The sequence below is a fragment of the Octopus sinensis genome, linkage group LG29, assembly GCF_006345805.1.
Source record: "Octopus sinensis linkage group LG29, ASM634580v1, whole genome shotgun sequence".
Lineage (NCBI taxonomy): Eukaryota > Metazoa > Mollusca > Cephalopoda > Octopoda > Octopodidae > Octopus > Octopus sinensis.
This window is the reverse complement of record NC_043025.1, coordinates 9,320,618-9,343,117: the sequence shown is the minus strand read 5'-3', so window position 1 is coordinate 9,343,117 and position 22,500 is coordinate 9,320,618. Positions and strand designations below refer to the sequence as shown.

At 38.2% G+C, this 22,500-nt stretch overlaps 3 protein-coding genes across 6 annotated transcripts in view; 2 read left to right on the top strand and 1 right to left on the bottom strand.

Annotated features, from left to right (window-relative positions):
• The window catches only part of LOC118768411 (SCAN domain-containing protein 3-like), an 8,478-nt gene extending 6,055 nt beyond the window's left edge, over positions 1-2,423 (top strand). Inside the window, exon 3 of the mRNA XM_036514802.1 lies at positions 1,973-2,423. Within this exon, the coding sequence (XP_036370695.1) occupies positions 1,973-2,423 (451 nt within the window). The remainder of the gene's footprint in view (positions 1-1,972) is intronic.
• LOC115226015 (serine/threonine-protein phosphatase 6 regulatory ankyrin repeat subunit B-like) overlaps positions 1-8,310 on the top strand; it is a 27,845-nt gene extending 19,535 nt beyond the window's left edge. Inside the window, 1 exon segment of the mRNA XM_036514925.1 lies at positions 8,300-8,310. The gene's annotated coding sequence lies outside the window, so the exon portion shown is untranslated.
• Positions 1-22,500, bottom strand: part of LOC115225948 (ankyrin-1-like) — a 33,616-nt gene that overhangs the window by 7,265 nt on the left and 3,851 nt on the right. The window contains exons 2-13 of one of the 4 annotated variants that reach the window (XM_029796928.2): positions 19,968-20,070; positions 18,403-18,554; positions 16,568-16,724; positions 13,999-14,579; positions 12,129-12,165; positions 10,954-11,163; positions 9,569-9,744; positions 8,044-8,186; positions 4,813-4,884; positions 4,005-4,076; positions 3,570-3,640; positions 2,553-3,027 (exon numbers count right to left, since the gene is read on the bottom strand). In XM_029796928.2, the coding sequence (XP_029652788.1) occupies positions 3,591-3,640; positions 4,005-4,076; positions 4,813-4,884; positions 8,044-8,186; positions 9,569-9,744; positions 10,954-11,163; positions 12,129-12,165; positions 13,999-14,579; positions 16,568-16,724; positions 18,403-18,518 (1,614 nt within the window). In that variant the 5' untranslated portion in view covers positions 18,519-18,554; positions 19,968-20,070 and the 3' untranslated portion in view covers positions 2,553-3,027; positions 3,570-3,590. Of the gene's footprint in view, positions 1-2,552; positions 3,028-3,569; positions 3,641-4,004; positions 4,077-4,812; positions 4,885-8,043; positions 8,187-9,568; positions 9,745-10,953; positions 11,164-12,128; positions 12,166-13,998; positions 14,580-16,567; positions 16,725-18,402; positions 18,555-19,967; positions 20,071-22,500 lie in introns of those variants that run through there. The other 3 variants (XM_036514928.1, XM_029796929.2, XM_036514929.1) reach the window with 3 other exon arrangements.

The following is a 22,500-nucleotide window of genomic DNA, read 5'->3' as shown; positions in this document are numbered from 1 at the left end:
CTTTCTTCTGTTGGCCTGCTCGCCTAGCCAGCGGGGTGGCGTCATTCGAAGGCTAAAACAGTGCGAACGCATTGTGACCAGCGATGTGTAACAACATCTGATGGTCTGGTCGGTCACGTGATCACGTGATATATATATATATATATATATATATATATATATATATACATACATATATATATATAGAGAGAGAGATCGATAGATAGGTAAATAGATAGATAGATAGATAGAGAGAGAGAGAGAGAGAGAGAGAGAGAGAGAGAGAGAGAGATTCAACTGTACGATGAAAGTAAACAAAGTTTGCTTTAGAAGCGTTGAGATAATGCAGGAAGATACAGAAATAATTCATTCTCAAATACAATAGAATGAACAGCGGTGGTGTACCCCCATACTGTCACGGTCGTGTTAGATTGACAGAATACTACCATTATATCGCCCCACCACCGTACATGTCTCTACGAGAGATTTAGAAATTCAGTGTTTCTGAACAAGATAAACTATCCATATATTGCAGAAAAATTCTTTACCGGCCACCCATGAACTCACATCCCTGTGATTACGCGTCAAGTGCTTTACCTTCATGCTAAACTGTTCAGTATCGAATTTTTCTGAAAGTTTAGGATTTATAAATCTAGCTTTATAAGACTCTAACGTTAAATTCAACTTTACGATGAAGAAGCTTTGAGATGTATTGGAATATACATTCTCAAAAGCGTGAAAATGCTAATAAAATAGCATGAACAGGATAAACTATCCATATATTGCAGAAAAATTCTACATCATATTCAACTACAAGAGCTTGAACATCATCATAAAGAGGCACCCACAGGCAACTTCTCTTCAACCCCTCCGTTATGGCTTCAAGGATTATAACCAACAGAAGAAGACATTGGAGTGAACCCTGTTGCACGCCTACCTTCATACTGAATTCAAGACTATACTTATCTTGAACCGATTACTCGCTGATTGCATATCTGTATATGGCTTGTAGATCCCTCATGACACGTTCCTCTCCTCCTCAACGGACCACAGAGGAAGGAACGGAATCAAGAGCCTTGTCTAGGAAAATATTTGATAAGTGTAGGGTTAAATATTTCGGCAGATGTCAACAGGAAAAATATTTCTTCATTGCCAGAAACAAATGAAGAAAATCGCACATGGGGTGGTAACCGTGATAGGGTAGGTTGTGTTGGCATACTCCTTACAAAAAAATGAGTTAAATTGTCTGAATTGCTTTTATGCTTCGATTGATTCAAAAAGTTTGAGAACTTCTGGCCTACTCTAAGTTAGAGAGGGTGTGCTATAGAGTAGAGAAGCTTCGGATAGTTTTGAAGAATAGTTCGGCAGCGACGAAAAAGCAAAAGATATCGGAGGAGCGATGCAAACCCTGCGCGCAGATAAATTATTCCCAAATTATAGTGTAACTTACAATGCATTGCTTACCCATGCTTTTTAATTGAACTGAATTAAGGTTTGAAAGTGTTTGACTAAAAGAGGATTAGAAGCCCAAGAAGACAACGAGTAGATTTGATAAAATGTTGCATAGAAATTGAGAAGTGTTTAAGGGACGGTAGTGGGGTGGGGAGAGGTAGAGGAAAAGGAGGCCTTGGGAGGGGCTGTTATCTTCCGTCTGTCCATGCAAGTATGAAAACTTGTCTAGTTTTCTTTCCTCCACTTAACAGGGCCGGCTTTCATCAGTATTTTGCAACTTTAGGGATACCAGTTGTTATTGAAACAATATTCTAGTGTGATGTGACTTATATAGAATTATCAAAATTTGGTTGTGGCATTTGTAAACACAAATACACACTCATATGTATATGTGTGTGCTTATATACATACATACATACATATTTATATACATACATACATACATATATATATATATATATATGTATATATATATATATGGGCACAGACAAATGTTCGTTTTGTGAAAGCAAAGTTTATACCAAGAACTGCTCTTTGCCAGACTACTGGAAACAAATGCCAAGAGTGAATCCATTTTCAATGTGGTCAAGAGCTTTATTGACAAAAAGGACATCCTACTGAATAATATTGTAGCCTTTGCAACTGATGGTGCACCATCGATGACTGGCTCTCATCACGGCTTCATCAGTGATCTCAAAGTCAGTCTACCTGATATATTCACGATGCAATGCGTGATTCACCGACGTCTTTTTGCACGAAACCTCAGTGGTCGTCTTCACGGTTTCCTAAGCACGGTCATCACTGCCACGAATAAAATCAAATCTCATGCTCTGAACTCTCGCCTGTTTCAACAGCTTTGCTTTGAAAACGACGAAGACTTTCAAAAGTTGCTGTTCCACACAGAAGTGAGGTGGTTACCACGGGGAAATTGTCTGAATTGCTTTTATGCTTCGATTGATTCAAAAAGTTTGAGAACTTCTGGCCTACTCTAAGCTAGAAATGAAGGGAGATAACTGTGAATATACCAGAGGCTATTAAAACTGTCTTTATAAGAATGGAAGTGTTTAGGAAGGTGTTTAGGCATACAACAACAACAACAACAACAGCAACAAATGAGCAGTTCAAAGTTTATCTTTATTTCAAAAGTTAACATCTAACAACACAGAAGCCAAACAAGTAAAGGAATTTCTTTGTGGCAGAGAGTTCTACTAGAAGTAGTAGCCAAATCCACCACTAATCACATCTTGTCACCTTAAAGAAGAATACACTGGACAATGTGTTTCTGGCTCCTCTACGTTAGGGATAAAGACAGGATGGTCATGGCTGGAATGCGTTTGATCATAGGTCTATGTTTGGTTGATTTGGGACTAAACAACAATATCTACACAGAAATTCACTCTGTTTGCGGTAGACATTCGAGTGCTTCAAAACACTCAGCTTCCAGAAGAGCATCTCTGAGTGTTTTCAATGTGCGTTTCTCAGGATCACAGGCTGTAAACCATTTGCGGAGCGTCTGGAAACCCTTTACTTCGGTGTTACCAGGGTTGTCATGCTTGATAATTTCCAACTGGACACTTTTAATTCCTAAAATCCTACCTGAAAAACATACAACAATAAGAAATAATTACCAGAACGTCAGCAATAAAATAAAAGATGTGTTCTGTAGGTTGTAATAAATTATAACAAAGCAATTCTGCCAGTAGAGAAATTAGAAAATGGTTAAGATACATGAAACACTTTTTATCTCAAGTCTGCCAGATTAAAGTAGATATCTGCTTTAGCAAGAACTACGGCAACAATAACAAAAACAACAGCCTATCAATAAACTTAATAAAAATGTAAAACAAACAAAGACATTGTCATTAACTCACCTGTTTACCCCGAAGCAACAACATATTTTGCTTCTTTGTTCCAAATGATAATATTAAATCGATTGAATATTTCCAAATTATCCGTATTATCAAGTGTTAACCTCGGTGGTTATTTTACGAATTTTCAATAAATTCGACATGTTTAATAGAGTTACTTTAAAGCTAATCTTTCAAGTGAAAATGAGGAATGGAACAGGTTCTCCATCATTAGATCAGGCGAGAGTAATATTTTCTGAAAGCAATTAGGTTCAGTTATTTTATACTCACCAACGTGCCACCATTTCCTTCTCAGCTCTCAGCCACTTTCAGAAGATGCTTTTCCTCCAGCGTTGAACTTTCTGAAAAGTTTATTCAAAAGTCTTACAGTTTATAGTAAAATTTCTTTATCTCTGTTAATAATCTTTATATAAAAAAACATGGTCAGTAACTCACACGTTTACTCCTAAACAATAACATGCTTTACTTCCCTATTCCAAAAGACAATTTTAACTCTATTACCTCAACTAATTTATCCATATTACCACTGCTAACTTAATGGTTATTGTAAGGAATTCAGTGATTTAGTTAACGTTATTAATTTACAGATAATCATTCAAGAAGTTAGGAAAGGAATCTTAGTCAATCTGACAAATAAGAAAAAAAAACACTTAGGTGAAGGTAAAATTTATAGAAGTGAATTAGGTGCTGTCATTTTATACCCACCAACTTCCTGCCATTCACACTTTGACTTCTCTACCCTTACTTGGAGACACTTCGCCTCCAACTTTGAACACTCTGAAATAAATATTTAAAAGTTTTGCAATTTATAGTACCATCAATGGTTAACTAGTGACCACTATAGCTTTGGTCAACATTTTTATACTTTCTACATTGGTATCACAACAAAACAGAGTAACCTTCCTTAATCTCTTCTTTCTAGTAAGATATTCTACATAATCTTACAATATAAGAATTATCTCATTTAATTATCACCACTTAATAACACTGCTTTTCTATTTTTGTCTTTCCTTTCTTATATATGTGCCAAACCAATGGCATGGCGTCCTCTCGTCTCTAAACTTCACTAACCAACATTCTTCTCATTTACTGCTTAACTCCAATGACAAACAAAAGTCAATATTAACTCTGTTGTGGCAACTAATTTATCTAAACTAATTTATCTAAATTTCATCAATGTCTTTAATAGAATTCTTTCAGAGCTGACTATTCTATAGGAAATTAGGAATAGAACCTGTTTATCTAAACTCAGTGGATATGTTACAAAATTTCAGCAATGTCTTTAATAGAATTCTTTCAGAGTTAACCATTCTATAGGAAATTAGGAATAGAACCTGTTTATCTAAACTCAGTGGATATGTTACAAAATTTCAGCAATGCCTTTAATAGAATTATAGAATTATTTCAGAGCTAACCATTCTATAGGAAATTAGGAACAGAACCTGTTCTCAAACTAACTCAGGTGAAGGTAAAGTTTATAGAAATGAATTATGTACTGTTATTTTATACTCACTAGTTGGCAGTACTTTACTTTCTGAAGGATGTGCTGGTTTCTGAACTTCCTTGTTCTCTGATTTTGGAGTCCCTGAAGTAAATAGTTCTCTTTATAGTATAATTTTGTTATTTCTGTTAATAATTTGCTATACTGTGAAAAGTGAATGAGGATGAGAATGGGAGGGAGCAGCAGATCTTGTCGGATGCGAATGTCTCTTTTGAATAGCAACAAGGGAGAAGCTGGAGATAACAATATGGTGTGAGGAATGTAAGCTGATACATCTTGTTGAATTAACTGTTCCACATGAAGGCGATTTAGATGCAGCCCAGGTTGGGAAAGATGAGAGTTATAAAACACTAATAGAAGACTGTACAGCTACTGGCTGGAGTGCAGTAGACAATTCCCTGATTGAGTTCATTGTAAGGGTTTTATGAGGACCAGACTGAGATGGTGGTTGCTACCAATTGTTGTCTAACATAGGTAAGCAAACACTATCTTGAAGAAGATACAGATTGTAGTTGAAAGGACCAGCCATTGAATGTGGCTGAAAAATAATGATAAAACCTGGTTGGAAAGATGATGATCCCGAAATGGTCTTGCTGTTCAGTGCTAGTCAGTTGAAAAAATAGGCGGGGGGTCTTGCATCAGTGAAGGATGCCAGAACTCTGTAAAACCATCGAAAGGAAGGTCCCGAGATAATGTGCATTCTATCCCAACAAACCCTGGCAGCCAGTATGTTGAGGTTTTGACTGACCGTACTCGAAGTACCAAGCTATTTCCAAGTCTCTGATCGCTGAATATTTCGTCCACCACAAAATAAACTGACCTTCCTAAACCTCATCTCTACGAAGACATTATTCATAATCCAAACAATGCAGATCATCTCATTTAATCATCGCCAATTCATAACCCTGCTTTTGCCTTTCTTTTGTTATATCTTTTCCAAATCTATGATGTGTGATTGTCCTCTCACCTCTAGACTTCATTAACCAACATTCTTCTCATTTTCTGCTTCATTCCAATGTCAACCAAGTTGGTCATCAAAGATCTAACCACAAACAGGTGGCACGCTGCTTCATATAGGATAAACACACACCTGATCTCTTTGTCAAATGTTGCCGGTGGTAATCTTTAATTTCAATTGCCCCACATCACAGTTCACCAGAATGTTCTCTGATTCTAGAAATACTCGAAGACATTTGGAGATCATTCATCCCCCTTAATAATTCTAAACATTAGGAGCAGAAAATGATGACGGGTGGCTTAAAACGCTTCAGTACACATGCACGAAACCTCATCAACCACTTATAACTGTTCATCCACGCATTGTTGCAGTGAAAATATCTGAAATGTTTACGGAAGAGCTGATACTCAAGAATAGAGGTTATCTCTATCAAATTTCATGTAAATATCAAGCAAAATTTCCCACCCCTCGAAGTCCCTTACATCAGTGAGGTGATTTTAAATAGGATGAAAATCTAGTTACTAGGAAATTTTAGTAAAAGTTGCTAAAATAGGCGTAGGAGTGACTTTGTGATAAGTAGCTTGCTTACGAACCACATGGTTCCGGGTTCAGTCCCACTGCGTGGCATCTTGGGCAAGTGACTTCTACTATAGCTTTGGGCCGACCAAAGCCTTGTGAGTGGATTTGGTAGACGGAAACTGAAAGAAGCCCGTCGGATATATGTATATATATATATGTGTGTATGTGTATGTTTGTGTGTCTGTGTTTGTTCCCCCCAACATCGCTTGACAACGGATGCTGGTGTGTTTACGTCCCCGTAACTTAGCGGTTCGGCAAAAGAGACTGATAGAATAAGTACTAGGCTTACAAAGAATAAGTCCTGAGGTCGATTTCTTCGACTAAAGTTGGTGCTCCAGCATGGCCGCAGTCAAAAGGCTGAAACAAGTAAAAGAGTAAGCGGCAGCAGATATGTGCACTGGTATGGTTATGCGATGTGGGTGGATGAGGACGGCCGCATAAAGAAGTACCGATCTCTAAATGTGGAAGGACCAGGGAAACCCGGGAAAGGCGTAGGGCAAAGTGGTGAGAAATGATCCTTACAGAGGAAATGGCAAAGGATCAAGACAATTGGCGATTTACTTGGTGAGCCCTGTTTATCACAATATGTCCCCATTAAATCTATTCCCCACAGCCTATCCTTACAATATCCCTTCCCTCCTCTACCTCTGCCACTCATTATACTCCTTTCGCAACCTCCTAAATTCATCCACACCCCATCACCGATCCCCACTCCACTCATCTTTATACTTCCCCATCTTTTCTCACTCCTCTTTATCACTGCTCCCTCCCTCCTCTTTATCACTCTTCTATCCCTCTCTCTCCCCTTTATCACTCCTCTCTCTCCCTCTCTCTATCACTCCCCCGTCACTCTCTATCTGTCTTTCTCTCTCTGCTCTCCCTACCAGAAGCAGCCATATTTCCCCTCTTAAGGCAAAACTTTTTATTCAGTCCCTTAATTCTGCTCCCCACCTCAGTTGAGAGATCTTGTTCTGCAAATTAGTTTGTGACTTCATTGTTATTGGTGCCGTTTTAAAAGTAGCCACTACACTCTGTTAAATAATGAATTACTAATTACCTCTAGTCACTCACAATTGACTGTAAAAACTTTGTTTGTTCCTTCTCGAGCAATGTCTGGCTCATAAGGGCCGGTTTCCCGGTTTCCTTGGCGTATAGGTATTCCACCTGGATGAGACGCCAGTCCGTCGCAGGTGAGCTGCAAGATGCAGGAGGAAAGAGTGAGAGAAAGTTGTGGCGAAAGAGCCAGCAGAAGTTTCGCCATTCCCTTCTCCCGGAGCCGCGTAGAGCTTAGATGTTTCGCTCATAAACACATACATCGCCCGGTCTGAGATTCGAACGCGCGATCCCTTAACCGCGAGTCCGCTGCTCTAACCACTAGGCCATGTACCTCCACACTGTAAAAACTTGATATTTACTGAAAGAACTCTGGAGTTTTATTAATATGTCTATTAGTCACCGTTTAACTTGCAATATCCCTCATTAGTCTTATCTTGCAGACAGTGGCAAGCCTTGTATTTGGATGAAGACAAAGTTTGGTGAATGAGGTGATTGATAAAGTATCAATAAGGAAAGATACCTGGAAAACTTTTTATCATAAATCTGCTACATTTATGACAGGTGTGACTCTACATAGTAACACGAAGTACATTATTCAACAGCATAATGTCAATGAGACAAACAGACAGATCATCAAATTGTATTCTTACCGAATCCGCTTTTCTCAACTATAATCTGTTGACACTTTGGACAAGTTTTACGCTGAACTTTTAAACAGCAATCTTTGCATGTAACGGTGTGTCCACATGGTTGGAACTTCACTGTAGGTTCGTTAACTTCACACAGCAGACATCTGTGGAACAAGACATAAACACATCCCACCGATAACATTAGTTTATAACAAATATCGCATTGAGTACATGTTTAGAGTACAGAATATCATGAGACACTACAAGGACCAATAAGAGTACATAAAAGTATTTTCTTTAAATAATTACATAAATGCAGATTTGTGGTATGACTGCTACATATATTCGTGTAGCATTCACATACATGTTAAATATGTGTCTTGACTCTGGGACATCACAAAAATTGCTCCATACATTCCAGAAATATTTTTCAATTCTAGTAGAGAACTAATTTCTTCTGAACAAAACTTAACCTGTTTAACAAGTTCTCTATATTTAGACATTTAATTTTGAATTGTATGGTTGGACAGACAGGATACAACTGCCATGGCTCCTTGTATAGTGAACAGTATGTAACAAAACAGGTCACAGTCATAAAACAGAATAATACCCTGAGAATCATGTCTGACATATATGTACAAAACCAGAGAAATCTTTTGAGAATTGATGTATTGAATGCAATAAATGTCATGCTTTGATCTGCCTTAAATGTACCACGAACCGCCTGATGGTCCCAGTCCAACAAAAGGTACACAATGGTTCTATGATGGATGGAATATAGGAAATGGTCCAACTACCAAAGTGGTCCTTTTATTGCCTGACCTGTGTGTCTTTTCCAACAAGTACTGTCAAACAAAACAACCCATCCATAAGGAAATTGCAGATATTCGATAAATGATCTCTGAATTGAGCATCGAAATGACATATATTAAAGCAAAAATCTTTACCGGATCACACAATGAAGGATCATATCAGAAAACACTGCTTCCAAACCTGTCTCTAGTTATGGCTGAATCCAGGTTTATAGAGAAAGCTCTGTTATCTGCCATGGATGATGTAGCTGTTCTTGGTGTATCTGAAGAAATCATTGCTCTACATCTTCTCACAATTTGTCCACTTGTCCATGTGAAAGTGACTGATTTGGACAGAGGAGACACAAAAAATGTCGGTAGACAGATAAATTCTAGCTACTTCCAAGTAACAATTTCAAAATGTGTTTATTCGTTTCATTATTAAGTACTACATATTCCTGGTGGTCCCAGAACTTCAAAATGAGGATGTGAGAGACGTAGATGAGGGAGTCAGTGAGGTATATAGCTATCAACACAGCCAATCATGTTAATGAAAATAGATGTCCTTTGATCCCTAACAACAGCATTTTCTGTTAATTGTTCTTCTTACTGTTGCTGGATGGCCTTTGGTCAAGATGCTAGCCACAGTATAACGTACTGATAGAACTAAACCTAAACAAAACAAACATATAAACATAATTATATACAAAATAAAAATGAACCAGTTTATCTTTTCAATGTCAGAGAATACTTACAGCGATGGGAAAAGCGTTTTCATTTTCTGCTTTAAAACTGGATATTCGATGAGATCCAGTGGGGTCTCATCACTTTTGTTTTTATGGTGAAAGTTTCCTCCAGAATAGGCTAGATACATAGCAACGATTGTGCCAGATCGCCTCTCTTTTTTGCTCAAATTAAGCATATTGTAGAACTACAAATGATGAAATATAAAACGATGAGTACAATGTTACTCAAATACACATCATTGATGCCCCAAATTACACAACAATTCGCCTCCATCTACACATACTTTGCACATCCAGTGATTAAACTCATTACACAGTATTGAGTTCCTACATCACCTCAAGTTAAGTCTATTTGTCATTTCCATTTGTTCTTACTCTGTTTTCTACAGTAAAACAATATTTTAAATACGACAATATTTTATAAACAAACTGTAGAAATGTCGAACGTATTTGGTATTTTACACACAAGAAATTAAATTTCGAATGCAGTAAAGCTCTAACAATTACAAAGAAAGATTGGGTGTTTTACCCTGCCACCTGCTGGCAAATGTGTTCCATCTTATAAGGGCAAATAACCAATCTTTCTTTGCTGTTCCTACAGCTTTACTACATTCGGAATTTATTTTCTTGTCTGAAAAAAAAACCAAAACTTTAAATATATGGCTATTATATTGAACAGAACAAAACGTATTAACACCAACTTTACACGTATTTAATGAATAAATATCTATTTGTCAGTCACAAATATCACAAAATATTCGATAAAAAACAATATGAAACAAAATCAAAGCATCAAAACATAATCAAAATCAAAATCAAACCATAAGAAATATAGCGGAACAAGTATCACTATAATAAAGCACAATATGCTTTCACATGATTAGAGGGAGAGGAGGGAGAAGAGGGAGAAAGAAATGAGTGAGAAAGAAAAAGGAGAGAGAGAGAGAGAGAAAAGGAGGAGGTAGAGAAAAAGGAGGGACAGAGAGAAAAAAAGGAGAAATAGAAAAAGAGTGAGAGGTAAGCGTCCATGACATGAGGTAATTGTAACGCTTTCAAGTGATTAGTTAAAGGGAAAGAGAAGAGAAAGAAAAATGAGAGAGAAAAGGAGGATAAGGTGGAGAGTGAGACAGAAGGGGGGAGAAAGAAAAGGAGAGAGAGAGAAAAAAAGGGGAGAGAGAAGCGTCCATGACAGGAGGTGGAGGTAAAGTAATAATCTTAGCAGAGGGGTGATGTTCTGATGGTGAGGTTAAAGGGAGGGAGAGAGGAGAGAGAGAATAGCGGGGGAAGGGAAAAAGAGATGAGAGAGAGATGGATGTGAATAGAGACATGACAAGCAATGTCTGTCTGTCTGTTTGTCTCTCTCTCATATATTTATAAACGAGTTTAAGACTTACCTTATCTAAAATCTCTACGGTCTCGTCCTCAGAATGAAATACCCCTTTCTTCACAGCAAGGTGCAGGCAGTTATTATTATCTGCATCAACCGCCTTTATATCAGCTTTATGTAAAACTAGCTTGTGGGTCATTCCGAGATGACCCTCGGAGACAGCTAGAAGCAAGGGTGTCATTTTGTTGCAGTTCTTGATATCCAATTCCACTTGACTCTTTATAGAGATAAAAAAACAACAAAGAATGTAAAGTTGCATAAAAATCGGGGTAGATATCAAGGTATCGTTTGTGTCTTCTACTGGGGACTTGATTAAACTGATTGTGTACATTTGATGTTTGTCAGTGAAGTGGACCTTCCATATTGTCCCTCTATAACTTGCTATGGGTGTGTGTTAGAGACATGATAAGTCTATCAAGCTGTCATCTACGTTCATACCTCGCAATAATAAGCTTTAGGTGAGTTGAAATAGACGAACACAGGATTAGCAGATTAAGTCTAGTAAAGAAGAATTATAATTTCTAACGAATTCTTTTGATGTTGCCGTTGAGCGAACGGTCTTCGTCCCAGAGCTCAGAAGATGGGAGAAGTCCGAAACGTGAACCTTTGCTATTCGTAAGACCCGCAGAAGAGAAAGCAGGTCAACCCCCGACACCGAGAGCATCGACGGATGGATGAATGTGCATCCAGGCTCAGCAGTTGCGTAGGAAGTCGGGGACAAGAAACAGGAAGAAAGAGCGAGAGAAAGTTGGGGCGAAAGAGTACAACAGGGGTCGCCACCACCCCAGACCATCAGATGTTGTTACACATCGCTGGTCACAATGCGTTCGCACTGTTTTAGCCTTCGAATGACGCCACCCCGCTGGCTAGGCGAGCAGGCCAACAGAAGAAAGAGTGGGAGCAAGAGTGGTGAAAGAGTACAACAAGGATCGCCACCACCCCCTGCCGGAGCCTCGTGGAGCTTTAGGTGTTTTCACTCAATAAACACACACAACGTCCGGTCTGGGAATCGAAACCGCGATCCTCCGACCGCGAGTCCGCTGCCCTAACCACTGGGCCATTGCGCCTCCTGATGTTGCTGTATTAACAAGGGTTTCATAAAACAGCCGGGTTTATTAGTATTCAACGTTAGAACACTAATGTATACTACATAGTGCATATAATATGTATATGTGGACTAACCTGGGCCAGCATCAAAGCCACCACATCGTAGTGTTGTCTGAAAGTTATAGAAATTGCAAATTACTGGGACATTAATTAATGGAAACAAAAGTAATTAGATCACTAAAGCCTAATGCATCAATAATTATATATATATATATACAAACGCATACATACATACATACATACATACATACATACATCATACATACATACATACATACATTAATACATACATACATACATACATACATACATACATACATACATTAATACATACATACATACATACATACATACATCATACATACATACATACATACATTAATACATACATACATACATACATACATACATACATACATACATACATACATTAATACATACATACATACATACATACATACATACATACATACATATGCAGTTAATATACTCTCCACAATTGAACAGCGGTATACATATATAAACCGGTGATTGTCGTACGCTGATGACGGGTGAAGACCCAGAAACTGCAGTCCGTGCGTATCACTTAGGTTGACGAGGGAACGATGACCTCCCTTTGCAAATACCGATAGGGCACAGAGAGTGTGCCTATAGCCAGCTGGAGGAGATGTTCTCCTGGGGCTACAGGCTACAGTAACACCCACCCTTAGTGGTTAGCCATATTGAGATGGCAAATATACCTCACATTGTCGTGCAGTTATTGTTTATACCTCGTTCAGAGATTTATTATATATATATATATATATATATATATATATATATATATATATATATATATATATATATATATATATATATCAATAATACAGTGATTGTTTCCTATCAGGAACAAAATGTTTAATATGACTGCTATAGAAGTGCTCAATTGAAAGAGAGAAATATATCAAACTAAGGTTATTGAACAAACAAATGCAAGGTCATCCAGATAACATTTCATAACTCGAACATTTAATCATAGAATATACATTCCGTGATGTTTAAATGTTCGTGTTATGAAATGCTATGTGGATGACCTTGCATTTGTTTCTTCTATAACCTTAGCTTGATATATATATATATGTGTGTGTGTGTGTGTGTGTGTGTGTGTGTGTACGTATGTATGTATGTATATGTATATATATATATACACCTGAGTAAATACATATATACAGTACAATGATCAAATGATCAACTATTACATAGGTACAAGGTCTGAAATCTAGGGGTGGAGAAGAGGGTACAGTTATTGTATGGACTTCAGAGCATAACTGGTATTGCCTTTTCATCAACTTCGCAAGAATGAAAGGACAAGTTGACGTCAGCAGGATTTGAACCCAGAATATAAAGGGCCTCAGATACTGCAAGGTATTTTGTTCAACACTATTAAGACATAAGAACAGGAGAGAGGGGGAACAGTTAATCAAACTGAACCCCTAGATATTACTGGAATACATTGTATCGACCCTAGGGTGACAATAAATTCTCTGGCAGGATTTGAACTGTCATCCTAAAGAAACAAACCTAAATATTGGAATGAGACGATCCTGTATTTAGTCCAGGGTCAGAGGAAAGAAGGACAGTAAAAGAGAGAGAGAGAGGGGGAGAGAGAGAAAGAGAAAGAGGGGGAGGGGAAGAGGGGGGTTTCGATGGAGTGAAATGAAAACAGACAGGACTTGAACCTGTAACATCGAGATAACGGAGGATGAAATAAGGTAAAGAATCTAGTCAGATACCTACAACAGCATATATGGTAATGATTAATTAACGAAGTAGATTACAGTGTCATTGCAGTGTGAAAGAGAGAAGTCGGCGGACGAGCCACGGTGGGAGAATGACAAAAGTGAATCAATGAAAAACTTTGAAAACATAAAAGAGATTTGGATAATCCAGATTCAAGGGAACCTACTTTAGAACTGCCAGGTGTAGAGGTGTGTTGCCCTCTATATTCCTTAGATTAACATCAGGATTAGATTTCAGAAGTTGTTGAACAGCTTGTTTGTGTCCACTGCGACAGGCCCAGTGTAAAGGTGTGTCACCATATTTAATATCTTTCGCATTGACTTTAAGTTCAGGTATTTGAAGTTCTTTAATAATATTTTCGTATCCAAGTCCACAGGCCACATGTAGAGCTGTAACAGCGTCTGAATCCACAGCATTGACATCAGCTTTAGTTAAGGAAGTTTTTGAACAGCACTTGCTCGACCATAGGAGCTGTTGAACAACTTCAAGATGTCCACTATCATAGGCCCAGTGTAGAGGGGTGTAGTGATATATATCTTTCTTATTGACGTCGGCATCAAACAGCAAGTGTTGTTCAACAATGTCTTTAAATCCCCAACTGCAGGCCCAGTGTAGCGGCGTGTTATTATGTTTATTCTCCAGATTAACATCAGGTTTATACAAGAGAAGTTGTTGAATGACTTCTGTGTTACCCCTGTGACAAGCCAGAAGTAGAGGTGTGTCACCGTTCACGTTTTGTTTATTGATCTGAAAAGCAATAAAAATATTAAAAATATCGTCTAGAAAAGAAGATACAAGAATTAAAAACACAGAAAGAGAAAAGTCCCTCTAAACATCACATGAAATATGTAAATATTTCCTATATATATATATGTGGTGTGTGTAAATTAAATATATATATATATTTATGTGTGTATGTATGTATGTATATATATATATATATATATATATATATATATATATATATATATATATATATATATGTATATATATATATATATATATATAGGGAGAGTTTACGAAAAAAACAAAAGACGAAGACAGGTGGTGTACAAAACAAACAGATGTATTAGTATAACGCTCAGGAATAGAAAAAGCATTTTACGTTTCGTGCCTACGCTCTTCTACAGAAAGGGACACAGAAAAAACAAGGAGAGAAACAAGAAGAGCAAAAAATGTGTGTGTAGTGGCTGACGATCTATATATATATATACACTAGGTATGAATGAGATAGTATGTAAGATCACACCTGCATCAGAAGCAGTGTTCACGTCCAGAGGCAACACGACACATCACCTCGAAGGCCAATCCAACATTGAGGCTGTCATATATAAGAAGGAGGTGACGTCAAAACCCCAGTGGCGTAAAAACGCGCAGAAATCTGCGGGTATGATAGAAGATCTTTTCAGCACCAAATTTAACAACCGCAAACCCTTCTTTCATATTGAATACAAGTGAAATATCCTGTCTAGGGGTATATATATATTTCTTTATTGCCCATAAGGGGATAAACACAGAGGGGACAAACAAGGACAGACAAATGGATTAAGTCAATTATATCGACCCCAGTGCATAACTGGTACTTATTTAATCGACACTGAAAGGATAAAAGGCAAAGCTGATCTCGGCGGAATTTGAACTCAGAACGTAGCGGCAGACGAAATACCGCTAAGCATTTCGCCCGGCGCGCTAACGTGTCTGCCAGCTCGCCGCCTTTGTCTAGGCGTATATAGTCTTTAATGAAATGTTCCCTGGATTAGAACATTAACTGGGGTGTCCTGGAGAGGGGCAAGTCATGCTTCAATAGTAAGAAGAGGTTCAGGCTCCATTTAGCAGTGAATCAAACGATATACATGAATTGTTTTGACCCTGACATCTTTCTAAACTGTAAAAGTTAAGTTTTTCTTTCATGTCCACGTGAAAGATGATAATATTGAATTGGGACCTACAGATTGTATTATGTTTGAAAAGAATAGAACTTCCCCAATCCCAGCCTAAGGGATCAGCGCAGTGGTGACGGCACCCATGTTTACACGCGCCACCTGTCTATCCGCAGATGAACTCAGAACTAGCAGCCTAACCTCATCCCTTCTGCCAAACATCACCACCCACCCTGCACCCATACTAACCCTATAAACCGGATGTGACAGTTGCTGACCTCCATCTAAAGGGAGTCGTCATCATACATTTTATAACAACCCCTTCTGAAGATTCCCAGATTAAGTAATCACCTTTGTCTAAATTTGTGTGGAGAACTAATTGGCAAAACGCGGGGATATAAATCTACAGTATTATATAGTATAGCGATTAATGTGTGTGTGTGTGTGTGTGTGTGTGTGTGTGTGTGTGTGTGTGTGTGTGTGTGTGTGTGTGTGTAAGCACATGGTCTAGTGGTTAGAGCAGTGGACTCGCGTTTGAGGGATCACCGGTTCGAATCTCAGACCGGACAACGTGTATATTTATGAGCAAAACACCTAAGCTCCAAGCGGCTCCGGCAGAAGGTAATGGCGAACTTCTGCTGACTCTTTTGCCACAACTTTCTCTCAATCGTTCCTCCTGCATCTTGTGGCTCACCTGCGACGGACCGGCGTCCCGTCCCGGTGGGGAACCTATAAGCCAAGGAAACCGGGAAACCGGCCCTTACGAGCCATGCATGGCTTGAGAAGGAACAAACATACTGTGCGTGTGTGTGTGTTTCTGTGTGTACATGTGAGTATATTTATAAACACACTAACCTGTACACTCTTATTTTCAGTGACATGTAATACTGCTTTCACCATATCTTTACAGCCCGTCTCCACCGCCAGATGGAGAAGACTGTTGCCCTGGGCGTTGCATTTCTCTGCATTGGCCCCTTTGGAGGCTATCAGTGGCACCACAGTATGCTGCTTGCTGAAAGTAAAAAGAAAAAGATCGCAGACATTGAAATAATAATGGTTGGATGAATTCTAAGAACGTTCAGAATACGGGACAAGGAAACTATGCTGGTTCTATGAAGGATACACCAATATCACAGCAAAAACTCAAATGGGAGCAACTATGTTGAACTCCCTCTTTCACCAAAAGGCAATCGCATAAGAATGGCCAAGGAAAAGGTGATTACACTGGCGGCGCTCTAGCATGACCACAGCGTTTGGGCGGAAGCTTATAAAAGAGTAGAAGAATGTGTGTGTGTGTGTGTGTGTGTGTGTATGTGTGTGTGTGTGTGAAACTGTATAAAAAATCTAAAATAGCAACAACTTCAACAAATGGTAAATTACCAGAGACGCGTGGCATAGTCGCACATGCACCAAAGATGTCAGACAAGTTCTGAGGGACAGAACTGGAAGCAAAATGAGAATTGATATCAAGTGAAGTAGAGAGATAGTTGAGAAACTACTTTTGAACTGAGGATGTTAGCTAGAATGGACGTGTATTTGGGGGCAGTGAGAGTCCCCGAGTTGCTAACAGGTTCAGGTCAGTGATTAAGGAGTTCATTTCAAATTGATTCCAAGAATTTAAGGCAAATGAATTTTTAACCCGAGATGGAGTTGAAATTACAGTTAATATTTCATCGAATGAGTTGAGTATGTTATGGATGTATGGGGTATCATAATCTCTGGGAGGGAGTTTAAAGATTATTACTGCCATAAGAAACTATGGAAACCCTTTTTTCCTGTTTCAGAACTGAAATAAACATTGCTGGAGGAGAAAAATGTATTCATCTCTCCATAATCAATATTAATAGAAGATATTGAATCGCAGTGGGTCAGTCTTAAGAACTGTTGGGTCTCAAAGATTATCTCCAAAACAAAAATAATCTGTTTTGACTACAGGTCACCAAAAAGGATTTTATGATTCCATAATGAAGAGAATTCATGGAGAATGTGAGAAAAAAGATGTTGCTGTTTCTTACTATCATGTTGCTGTCGTATTCTTCGGTTATGACGACGAGGGTTCCAATTGATCCATTCAAAGGAACAGCCTGCTGCTCGTGAAATTAACGTGCAAACTGAACAGTTTGGTAGTGAAATTAATGTGCAAGTGGCTGAGTACTCCACAGACACGTGTACCCTTAACGTAATTCTCAGGGAGATTCAGTGTGACACAGAGTGTTACAAGGTTGGCCCTTTGAAATGTGATTGCTACTCATCTTTGCCAGCTGAGTGGACTGGAGCAACGTGAATTGAACTCACGACCTTACGGGAATTGAACTCATCACCATACGATTGCGAGCGGAATGCCCGAAATACTAAGCTACGTGTGTGTGTCCTAGAGCAAGACACTTTATTTCACGTAACTGGCAAAAATGAATAGTACCTGTATTTCAAAGGGTCAGCCTTGTCACACTCTGTGTCATGCTGAATCTCCTCGAGAACTACGTTAAGAGTACACGTGTCTGTTGAGTACTCAGCCACTTGCACATTAATTTCACAAGCAAACAGCTGGGACCCTCGTCGTCGTAACCGACGGAGTGCTCCTGTTGTCGTATCACACTGGCACTACTCGGGGGCATCTTTGGACATTTAACCTGCCTGGAATTGGAAGTAAACAAAACAGATTTATAGATTCTGGCTAATTCTGAACTTACCCACTCACAGCATAATGAAATGCTGTACAATCATCTCTGTCCTTCATGTCTAAATCAGACCCGGCTTCTATTAAGGAATTTATCAAATCTATGTTTCCCGCTTGACAAGCAGCCATCAGATATGTCAGACCCCATGAATTTGTTTCGTTGATCTGAAGGGAAGAAAGTGAAACCGTATGAAATATATTAAAGGAGAAAGAGAGGAGAAGAGAGAACAAGGAAGATGTTTGGGTGAGAAAAAAAGGGATTTCAAAGAGAAAAAAAAATGGGCAAGAAAGATACACACATCATCATCATCATCATCATAATCATCATCATCATCATCATCATCATCATTTTGCTTCTGCTTCTCATGCCGACATAAGTTACAGTAGTCTTCATGGTTTCGCTTGTTTGAAGTTATTGTTGATCTAGACGCGTGGGATGACTACACACACAAACGCAAACATACACACACTCTCTTTCTCTCTCTCACACACTCACACAAGTGTTCGCTAGAAATAAAGTCACAATATTTGAAGAAAATATCTTAAAAACAGTTAACTAAAAATTATTGAAAATTACGGAAAGCCTTTGTTGGTATTAACGATTGATAGTTTAGTAAAGAGGTGGACAGAAGAATATTTAGGAGAATCATCGAACTCTACCATTTCATGGTAGACAGTGTCTCATCTGCTGACTACCAGCCTATTATTCTAAAGTCCAATATTTCAATGGTTAAGAAAAAATCATAAACAACCATCAGCTTTATTCCTTTCGGTATTTTTATCTCTTCCATGATTTGTTGTTTGTTTGTTCCTTCTCGGCTCATAAGGGCCGGTTTCCCGGTTTTATTGGCGTATAGGTTCCCCACCTGGACGGGACGCCGGTCCGTCGCAGGTGAGCTGCAAGATGCCGGAGGAAAGAGTGAGAGAAAGTTGTGGCGAAAGAGTCAGTTGAAGTTTCGCCATTACCTTCTGTCGGAGCCTCGTGGAGCTTAGGTGTTTTCCTCATAAACACACACATCGCCCGGTCTGAGATTCGAAGGCGCGATCCCTCGACCGCGAGTCCGCTGCTCTAACAACTAGGCCATGTGCCTCCAGTCTTCAATGATTAGAAGAAGTACAATACTATAAAGCCAGATCAAGTGAGGATTTGATTTCTATGTGATACATTAGTATTTCCATGTGTTTGACAACTTCTGCAAAAGAAATGGTGTAGCCCTTGATGTCCGTAAAACCTTCAACCGTTTATAGCAAGAGAACGTCACGACAAAGTCACGATCCATCTACTGGCTGCATCTGTCCCTCATCTCTTGGACGACTGAATATTTCCTGCCAGAATACTCCGTTGCAGTGTGTGATGACAGGCTTCTCTCTCACTCACATTCCATCAACTCTGACATGCTTCATGATTGGGTTAAATATTTATAAAATCTAATGATAATGAGGATTAGAAGAAAGTTGTGGAGAAAGAAATGAAATATCAGGGACGAATACACGTGGTTACTTAGGAACATTTAATATTATGTATGAAATATCAATCAAATAAGTAACTTTGAGAAGGCAATAAAAGGAACAACTTACCTTATGTGAATTTTTACGAATAAATCCTTTAAAATATTAAATGTCACTAAGCATAATTTTACTTATATTCTTATCAAAGGCCATGTCTTTTAAATGAAATTTGCTAGAAAAAGAAAGAAATTAATATAGTTCCTAAAAAACTTATAGAATGAGGTAAACAACAATATACAAAAGAGATTGTTTCAAAAACTTGCGTAAGTTAACATAAATATTGGAAAATTCAGTTTCTCTAAAGTATTTTATAACTGAATGTTCTTCCTGGCACTAATAAGACCAACAATAGTCACCATGTTTTGTCTCTTGGTCAGCTACATTACTCTGCTTATTACAGAATGAATGGTGACAAGTAAACCCTGAATATTAAAAAGTATAATCCGTTTATAGATCTGCTAGATGGAGACACTGTACACGGCATGAGTTGGACAGTTTAACAGGAACTGGTAAGTCAATGCAATGGTATCCAGTTCGCACATATGTACACCACTCGATGACGAATACACATGTGTGTGAGTAACAGATATATAAATATGTGTACCGTGTATATATGTTGTACGCGCCAGCTTAATTCAGTTCGTCCCCAGTCGAAAGACACCTGTTGTTATTTTTATTATTTTTATTGTCTTTATATTGTTTTATTGTATTTATATTTGTGTAACGTTGTCTGTGTTTCCGCAACTAAGATATATATATATATATATAAACATACAATTTCCATCAGTGAATTTGTGAGTCCTTACAGTTGAATTAAAATATTTAGTATACTTCATGACCTCCTATTTGGCTTCTTTTCTTTCAAGACCAAACTCCTCGTTCCTGTACCCTCACTTTCTCTACAACTGTTTACACACGCACCCACACATTCATATGGCGGAACTCCGTCGGTTGCGACGACGAGGGTTCCAGTTTATCTGATCAACGGAACAGCCTGCTCGTGAAATTAACATGCAAGTGGCTGAGCACTCCACAGACACGTGCACCCTTAACGTAGTTCTCGGGAGAGTCAGCTTGATAAGGCTGGCGTTTGGAAATACAGGTACAACAGAAAGAGTGAGAGAAAGTTGTGGTGAAAAAGTACGGCAGGGTTCGCCACCATCCCCTGACAGAACATCGTGGAGCTTTAGGTGTTTTCGCTCAATAAACATTCACAATGCCCAGTCTGGGAATCGAAACTGTGATCCTAAAACCACTGGGCCATTGCGCTTCCACTTGTATTCATATCATAAATATATTAATGTATGTCCATCACTGCGCATAGCGTGTTTGCATAAGTATCTATCTATCTATCTATCTATCTATCTATCTATCTATCTATCTATCTATCTATCTATCTATCTATCTATCTATCTATCTATCTATCTATATATCTCTCTCTCTATCTACCTATCTATCTATCTATCTATCTATCTATCTCTTTTCATCATCCTTGTGGCTATGGCGAAAGAATGTATCTGGTGGACGCGTCTGAAAGGATTGGAGACAAACACTTTCCTCTCTGTCAATCTCTCATCAACTTCTTCAAGTACCACTTGAAAAGGAAAGTGAGAGTAGAGAGGCAAGTTTTGTCTAGCGAATGTTTTAAAAAAAGATGGGTGAATGTAGCAAGAATGGCACGTATGAATGACGAAGCCACCTTGAGCATAGTCCTGTGAGCCCAGAAATCGAAAACAGAGAGTTGCTTATTTGCAAAAAAAAAAAAAAAAAAAAGAAATATAAATGTGACTTCATTGACCGAGGTTACGTGGTCTTTTCCGTAGGCTTTTCTTTCCACGGGTAAACCTCACCTGTCCTCCCCTTTACACTTCATATTGACATTTCTGTGATAACGATCTATTGATCCATTTTTTTTTTCTCTCCCCCCCTTTTTTTTTTTTTTTTTTTTTAACCCCCCTTTTTTTTGTCCTCTTTCTCTCCTTTTACGATCCCTTTTGATCGAAACTCCCTTTCCTTTTTTTCTTTTTTTTTTTTTTTTTTTTTTTTTAAACCTTCAAAAGAAAAGCTCTACCTTGTAATTTGTTCTATCTGTGTGCAGCCCTGTGTGCTATAAAGAAACATATCTATCTATCTCTATCTATCTCTCTATATCTTTATCTACCTATCTATCTATCTATCTATTTATCTATCTATATATCTATCTATCTATCTATCTATCTATCTATCTATCTATCTATCTATTTACCTCTCTATTTATCTATCTATTTATCTATCTATCTATCTATCTATGTATCTATATATCTATTTATCTATCTATCTATTTATCTATCTATGTATCTATCTATTTATCTATCTATCTATCTATCTATCTCTCTCTCTCTCTCTCTCTCTCTCTCTCTCTAGTTATCTCTCTATTTATCTATCTATCTATCTAGCTAGCTATTTATCTATCTATTTATCTATCTAATCTATTTACCTACCTGTCTCTCTCTATATATATATCAACCTATCTATATGTGTGTGTGTTTTTGTGTGTGTGTGTGTGTGTCTGTATGTGTAGATTATGGGGCAACATTTCTTGTTTTAACCCTATTGTCACACT